The 8687-nt window shown below is 34.2% G+C and overlaps 1 protein-coding gene across 12 annotated transcripts in view; it reads left to right on the plus strand.

The window, feature by feature from the left end:
• The window catches only part of LOC105831066 (potassium voltage-gated channel subfamily H member 2), a 179066-nt gene extending 173319 nt beyond the window's left edge, over positions 1-5747 (plus strand). For 9 of the 12 annotated variants that reach the window (XM_036291884.1, XM_036291883.1, XM_036291885.1 and 6 more), the window contains 3 exons: positions 114-191; positions 1204-1443; positions 2016-5747. In XM_036291884.1, coding sequence (XP_036147777.1) covers positions 114-191; positions 1204-1443; positions 2016-2367 — 670 coding nt within the window. In that variant the 3' untranslated portion in view covers positions 2368-5747. The remainder of the gene's footprint in view (positions 1-113; positions 192-1203; positions 1444-2015) is intronic. The other 3 variants (XM_036291880.1, XM_012670922.3, XM_012670925.2) reach the window with 3 other exon arrangements.
• Positions 5748-8687: the final 2940 nt, after the last annotated feature.

Below are 8687 nucleotides of genomic sequence, written 5' to 3' on the forward strand. Positions count from 1 at the left end.
CGTTTATTTATATGTCGATAGAGAAAATTTACAATGTTCCGCGACGCGATAGACTTCGAAACTGAAACCTGAAGCAAGCAAGAAGTAATCAATATTTTGTTATTCTTGAAAAGCCTTCTTTCGAAATCCCTGGATCAGTTGCATTTGATTTCGGCGTCTTTTATTTTGGAAAAGTTGGACAAGTTCCGAAGGTGATCACCATCACGTATTCTTCTTTGAACTTTTTGCGAGCAGTGTCATGGAGTCGAGTTGGAGCGAATGGCACGCGACGTTAACATATCCATCACGAGGATTCTAAATTTTCCTTTCGATCACAAACATAATCAGCATAGAAATCAATAATTGGAGATCGCATTAACTGCGATTTTGTATAAAATAATCATGTTTAAAATAAATAGATATTTTTTTAGAGGCGATGCACCGCTACTTTGGGATTCTGTAATCCTTAGAATCGTAGTATTATACTCTTTTTCTGTAGATTATCATTCCTAACATCGCACGCCTCGAGAGCTTTGACACTTGTAAATCACGTAGTTTTTATTCAGTTTATTTAGAAAGAGTATCTAGATATGCAACAGTAAAAAGCATTGCATTCAAATAAAAGTAACCTTTCATTAGAAGATACTTTTTTTTTTATTTGCACGTATTTCTTTTTTTCTCTTTTGTCTGATTTTGTTGATATATATTTTTCTTTAAACGTCTGAAACGAGTTTTTAATTAACTTGACTAGTCTTAATTTTGAACTTATTGAAGCAAAGTATTTTGTTCGGCAATTTCGTCAATCTCGGTTAACTTTAATCTTGATTTTTTTTTTTTTCATTTTTCTTGAAGCAACTCTAGATTGAACTTCAGATTGAAATTGACCGAAGTTGACAGAAGCGATCTCTTAGTAGGATAAATCATCTTTCATGCATGTTTGATCATTTTCATTGTCGTTTCTCCTTTGATCGAATAGTCGACGCGAATGATCAATGTCGGTCTCACTGCACGACCGATAGTTTCACGCGCGCGAAGTCCGTGACACTGCTCCGAATCAAACTTAGAGGATTAGAGGCCTGTATCGAATATCCCACTGTACATAATCACGTACGCTTCAAGTCTATATCTCGCTCGGCTATCTTTAGCGGTTTTCTTATGAAAGGAAAACAGGATTCGCTCATCGATTTACTGATACAAGTTTCTTTGTCTTCCTTCTGCAAACAGACCTCCCGCAAGGGATGTGACCTCCACGTCGTCAGGAACGTCGCGACTGACCGTTACGTCGGACACATCTGCGCTCGCGACAGCATTACAGACGGCGCTGAACAATCGGACCGGACCCACAAGGTCGCAAAGTCAGCCGGTTGACTTGGCCGTGCCGACTAGCACGCAGCAGCAGACTCATCAGTCCCATGCTTGGCACAGTCAACCTGCCGCTTTCAGGAGAGGCGAATACCGGAGTGGGTAGGTAGTTTGGTAAAATGCATTGTGAAGATTTTTAACGCGAAAACCTGAATTTTGTAAACTCATATAAACGGAGAAATCAAAACTGCGTTAACAGTGGTAGTATGTTTCAAATTAATTACATGAAAAGAATGGTTTTATTGAAGTACTTATATTAAAAATTTAGCTGTGCACATATATATATATACAGATATGAAAATAATTTTGTAAATTATCAAAATAATTATGTAAAGATATGTTACATTCAATGCTCGATAAGCAATGTTGCAAAAATTTTTCATGTTCTAGCAACTGGCTTGAGCATCCTGCCCAATTGTTTTAATGGTCTAACAAAATTATTTTTAGATCTGCATCTATATGTAAATTTTAAGTATTTCAGCAAAATTGTTTTCTTTTTTGTACTCGGTTTTGTTATTTGTTCTAAATTTTGTTTTTAACTCTTAGATGAGAAAAAGATGTGACTTACGGCTACTGAACGTGAGCGGTGATTTTTTATCCACGAATTTTCCGTCCATGTTTAGTAGCCGCGCTCAATATCGAACAGAACATTGTTATTATATTGTTGATGAAAGTGTGCCTTGTGGTAGATACATTTCATTCAATAAGCGCTCGGAACCAGAGGGTGAAGATCCTTGGGTCGGTGTAGCGCCGGAGGATCGCGGCGCCCAACGTCCACGAAGCGGGGACTCGCGTAAAGAATCATCTAATCATCGTGGCGGCAACGGTACGGAATCCACGTCGGGGCAACAGGGTCGATCGGATAGTAGACACGAAAGTAGTAGCAGAGGACAGGCGAGTGGACCTCGACAGCAGGACTCCTCGAGACAGACCAGCGAGGACATGTCGTGGGAGTTCATGATAAGCGACGCGCCGATCGCGAGGCTCGAGTCGCTAGATGAACTTGATCAGGGCCACGGTAGTTAAGAGGAAACATGCGCGGCAGGAGAGTGTGTTGTTACTAAGTTAGGAGCCATGACATCACCGTGAGATTTAGCTTGTCCCAATCGACAAGACGTGGAAAACTGTGCGATGCGCGAGAGCAACGGAAGAGCGCGATTGAGGCCGTTCAATCTCTTTTTAGGAAAAATCTCGTACTTAATACAATTGATATCATGCCATGTTTGACTCAAATTCGAATCTTGCAGTTAAATTATAAACATAATTTTAATATTCATAAGCCGGCTTAAGAGCGCGTACTATTGAAGGGAGCATCCAAGTTCAAAGATAACATCCTGATATAATCTTGCTAATATTTTATTTTTATATTGAAATTCAAGGGATTAAAAGTAATCGAAATCGAATTTATATAATAAAAACTGTTTGTATAATGAAATAATTTTTTAAGCTCTTTATTCGAATTATAAAATGATAAAATGAAATATATTCTTTTTAATTAATACTTTTAAAATATGAGTTTATACGAGGACAATCTGACAAAAAAGTTCGTAAAGTTATACGATTAGGTATCAAATTGAAGAAAATCGGCATTTTTTTAAAGAACTTTAAATGTAAACAAAATTACCTTTGTAGAAAAAAGCGCCAATTTTGCTTCTCAATATAAAAACTACACCAAAAAATTTAAGTGTAGTATTTCAATTCCTTACTAAAAAAAAGTAATGATGTCACAAAATTGTGTTATCTAACTCGAGTGTGATATGTATTTTTCAAAATAGTATATGAAATTTTTAAATTGCTGAGCCAATTAAAAAGAGAATATATTTATAGCTTTAGTATATAAAGTATAACTGTTGTATACTACTTTTAATGTTTTTAAAAATAAAATATGTTTCCTCCAACTGCACGCATTCTAAAAGGCAATTTTATGAATGCAGAAGTTATTTTATTTTGTTAATTTGGATTAAACAATCACTTATTAAAAATCATCATATTATTTAGGTTTTTGAAATGGTCAGTTTTGGATCAAGCGCGCTCGTCTCTTCCGAGTTCCCAACGCAATGATTAAAACAATTCGATATTCGTTCCTTCAGGTCGATTTTTTACGTGTCGAAGAACAGCAAAGGAAACAAGTACACCGTATCTCGCCAATTAGACGCCAATTATTTTATTTACACTGGATCGCAAATAATTATTTATATATATTTACACTTTAAGAGAGCCACCTTACGCGCTGTATATTATAAGATGGGTATAATGAAGACGAAAGAAGCGTATTGAAAGTACACAATATGTCGCGCGAAGGAATTGCAGAAATTTTCGGCGAACGACGATCGTGAAAAATCGGGGACGAAGCGTGAATGAGATATCACATCTTAAAATTAATACGCCGTTAGAGAGAAGAATATTTAGCTTCTTATATATATTATGTAAATATTTCTACGGTAAATGCACGGTTAAACGACGTTGTAAGCGAATTGAGAAAAACGTTCGTTTTTCTACTTTATCGTATGAATATTTGGATAGCCTTCGGATTCACGATTTCTCACCGGTATCTTGACATTAGGCGGATATGTGGAGGGTCTTACGATTGATCTGTTCACCGCGGAGTTTTACTTTGAAAAAGTTTCCGAGTGTGTGGATTTCTGGTTTAGGAGTTAATTAAAAGACGACTGTAAAAGCATCCTTTTTATTCTTGCTTATAGACGACGTTAGACCACGGTATTAAGATAATGATACTTATGAAAAAAAGAAAAAAAAAACAATTTCGCGATATTCTCACATACCGATTTAAGCAGGAACATAAAGAAACGATTTTTTCTCGATTAACCCGCCGTATAAAGTAGCTATTGTCTTTTATACAGACAGAGTACGATTATGAAAGCGTGTCGCGCTGACGACATTAGGCAATTATCAAAGTTTGTATTCTTATCATTGTTATTATTATTGCAATTATTATTATTATTACTATTAGTATTATTAGTACTCTTATTACAATTATTATTATTATAGTTGTTATTATGGTGATCATATAATAATGGAAGAAACGTAAGCGCGACGAGAAGGAAACGAAGAAAATAACACCGAGGACATAATGCCTACGCAATAATATATATATACACATATACATATACAAAAAGGAAGATAGATATGCGTGCGTATGTGTGTCTGTGTGTTCGCACGTGCGTATGTGTGCGTGTGTGTATGTATGTATTCTATAAATTTTTTACGAAACGTTTCGAGTCGCTACTGCTCCTAAATGCGTATAAAAATATCGATCTTTCTTTTTCTCTTTCTCCCTTTTCATTTATCCTCCTCCCGTGACAATTCTATCTTTGTCATTAGTGTCGTGAAATGTTTAATTACGTTGAAACAGCGAGCGACTATCCTGCAAATTTCATCTCGGCGGCGTAATACTTCACACATTAGATTTTTACATTACTCGATAAGAGGGAAAGGAGGAAAAAGAGGGAGAGAGAGGAATTGAATTCACGGGAATGGCGCTTCGAGATCATTTATGGATCCCCGATCGCTGATGTATTCGTTCTTTGCTCAGTATTCTAGGCTGTAACTGATTACTGAATACTTTTGATGTAATGATTAAAACAGAACACAATTCGTAGTTAATTCTCCGCGACAAAACAACGGCGCAGCACTAATTATAAGGAAAACTCAGCTTTTCAATTTCGCAAATAGTGGTTTTTTGATTGTGAAATTATTAATAGTAATAAACACACACACACACACACACACACACACACAAAAGCAGTACACGTGAATTCTCGCACTTAGATACACGACAGGAGTTGTACATAAATTAGGCGATTCTTTTTAGAAAAAGGAAGAGTCCGACGTGGTTCCGACCAAGGGCGGCCACGTTCGTTGTGCAAATCTCGTCTCGAATCACCGAATTCACCGTGTAACTGTGTGGCAAAAATACATATCGCCGCTTGGCAATTCGTCACCGGCCGTATTTCCACGGAATCTCACATTAAAAGAAATTATTCCTAATGAATATGGGCCGGTTCCCGAATATTTGGCGCGCAGTCTTCTAAAAGATATTTATTTCTTGACTGACTTTTTTTTACTATTACTTGCCGAATGCCTTAACTAATAACAAAACATGTTTATTCATTTATTACTTGTCTTAGCAATAAATACCTACAATTTATTTAACATGAAAAATTTTAATTGTAAACTGCGCGGCTGTGTTTATTAGGTGCAGTGTTCCTGCCGTGCCAATTAAGGATCATCTACTTTTGGCATTGCTTTAAATAACTAAATATGACATCACTATATTTTTATAGTCGAATAATAGATACGCGTAGAAGCACAATGTTCGTAATTTTATCTTCTTATTTCTCTATTGTACTGAATAATGCTAAATAATACGGAAAATCAAGAAAGTATTTTTTACGCATTTTGTTTGCTTAAATTCCTTGTTTAGACATACATACGTATACCCATAGAATTATGTATGAAAAAATTAAAATTTTTTGTCTTTTTAAGGAGATTCTCCAATAGTTCCATATAATATGAAAACTAGATTAAGGATTATAATATACAGACATTTTTGAATTTTTTCTTAAAATTTTCATCGTTTTAAATAACTTTCTGAAATAGTATTGAGAGAAAGTTTTATAGATCAGTGTATGTGTGTGTGTGTGTATGTGTACGTGTGTGAAAGAGATTTCATATAATATTTATCTAACAAAATATAAGAATTTTTTAAATATTATATTTTCATGAGAAAGAATCTAGTGAGCAAAATGTTATCAAAAAGAGTTCTTTAAATATTCAGATTTGAGAATTGGACATCCAACATAATCATCTTAAAGATAACATAATGATGACAATAAGTCCTTTAATAAGTCGATTTTAGAGAAAAGAAAGACGTCACATAAATGACATCTAAAAGAATACTATAATATGTTTTCTTGAAAATGGGTATGTTCAGTAGACAAAATAAATCTTAAACTAGCAAACTTTAACTCTTTGCTGGATCTATAAATAAGAACTAATCATAATAATGGATCACTGAGCACATATTCTGTCTGCTGAATGCACCCAATGTATATTATAGAATTTTAATAGTGACAGCGCATAGAACATAGTCTGGATGTGAAAAATATTAAATTTATGACAAATTTACTTTACACACAGAAACATAACATCACATAATATAAGTTAGATTTTATATATATTATATATAAGTTACCTGGTTCCGTATACCATCTATAACATATACTTTTATAATGTGACTCTTAATCAAGTAGATGAATGTGACTCTTAGTCAATGTAGATACCTTATACGAAGTAATTTAGTAATATCATTTTTAAGAAATGTGATGTCTTCAAAATGTCCCCTTAAAAGGTTCTATCTATTATTAATGCTCACTAGAAATAAAGATTTCACACACATCACACGTGCACGCACGCACGCACGCACGCACGCACGCACGCACGCACACACACACACACACACACACACACACACACACACACACACACACACACACACACACACACACACACACACACACCGTGTGTAAATTGTTAATGAATTATATTATATACGATAATATAATAATTATATCATATTAGATAATTTTACTTGTTATTATATGTAAATTATTATTATAAATTCTTTTGCAATTTTTTCCACATTAATATTATTTAAAAAATTTAATTTACAAATTATTGGTTTCATTATTTAAAATTTGTTTATTATGTATTTTTTTGTCACATTTTGTCACAATAATAAAAGCTTTGTTTAAAGATATAATAAAATAAAAGTCACGACTTTTAAATTGGAGAATCTCCTTAGAAGAAAGATGTTTAATAACCGTTGAATTAAAGACATGTAAAATACTTTGTAAGCTTTATAAAACACTATATAGAATTTTATGTAAAATTTCTTCTGAGATTTGAAAATAATGTGAGAATGAGAAGATTAAGTTCACACATGTAAAAGCTGAGAGATTTCGGCTGGCCAAACGTGGCCGCCCTCAATCGCGCAACAGACGCAGTTGGCGAGAACACTGAGCATATGTGATACGCGCAAAGTGGTAAGGATCAAGTCATCTCCCTAATGTCGAAATTGCGACTCGCACTCAAATGGCACCGATTGCATTCGCGAGCCTTAAGACAACGATGACTCAGACTTTCCTCGTGTGCAAGCGGTTTATGAGTAGGCACTTTTAAAAGGTATTTTAACACGTTACACTCTTCACGGGGAAGATTACACATGTACTTTTATACATAGTATCTACGCCCGATTATAAATTCATGCTGTGCAAGATAAATGCGTTGCTCTTTTAATCCTAAAGCGGAGGACCGACGAAAGAGGAGAGAGAGAGGGAGAAGGAGAGGAAGAAAGAGAGAGAGAGAGAGAGAGAGAGAGAGAGAGAGAGAGAGAGAGAGAGAGAGAGAGAGAGAGAGATTTTCAAGAAAATGGATTGCGATTAAAAAGATCGCTGTAGTGGAATTTTCTTTTTCTCAAAGTTCCACGAAGAAAATTATTGTCCTAAGAAATGCCATGTTTCGAAAAATGTTCCGCTTTTATTATCAATATTCTAGTAGATAGAAAGAGAAACTAAAGAGAGCCCGTTGAAATTATTTTGTCACATTGATGAAACGGTATGCATGTCGCCGTTTTCGCGTATCACTGATTTTTCCAACGCGACAGATAGTGGACGAATGACGAATACAATCGTCAGAGTTTGGTTCTATTATAATTATGTCGCCTTTTTAATCGTTGTAACAAAAAATACGTTAATACACGAAGAAAATTTTTTTTTAGAATTTAATCAAAATTATAATAATTATGGAATATGGGTTTCGAAGAATTTAGTAAAATTTAGTAAAATTTGTTATAATTTTATAAAATTTAGTAAAATAGTAATAAAATTCTTCGAAATCCATGTTGCTCTACAATTGCTATAATTTTGAGAGTAAATTTTAAGAGAAAATTCTCTTCGTGAATGATTTATACTGTGTTCCTTTCTACAATTTCGAAGATATTGTAGAGAATCTTTATCTAGTTCGGTAATCTCGAAATTGCTTAAGGCTTCTATCAGGATCGAATTTGAGGTGTTTATGACGGGCCCATTTAAATTTAACGTTTTTTTTACATAATAAAGATTTTATAAGTTTGTCAAAAACGTGACAATGCCGACTGGCGTCAGCCGTGAGGAAGATTGGTATAAACATATTCTGCATTATTATAACAGTTGAATTATGATAAGAGTGAAAAATTTCAGATCTGATAATTTAGATCATTTTTTTAAATTAAAAGTCATCGGTAACTTATTTTTTTTTTAGTTGCTACTTTGAAACTATTTAAATAA

This window comes from Monomorium pharaonis, chromosome 9, assembly GCF_013373865.1.
Source record: "Monomorium pharaonis isolate MP-MQ-018 chromosome 9, ASM1337386v2, whole genome shotgun sequence".
In the NCBI taxonomy this organism is placed as follows: domain Eukaryota; kingdom Metazoa; phylum Arthropoda; class Insecta; order Hymenoptera; family Formicidae; genus Monomorium; species Monomorium pharaonis.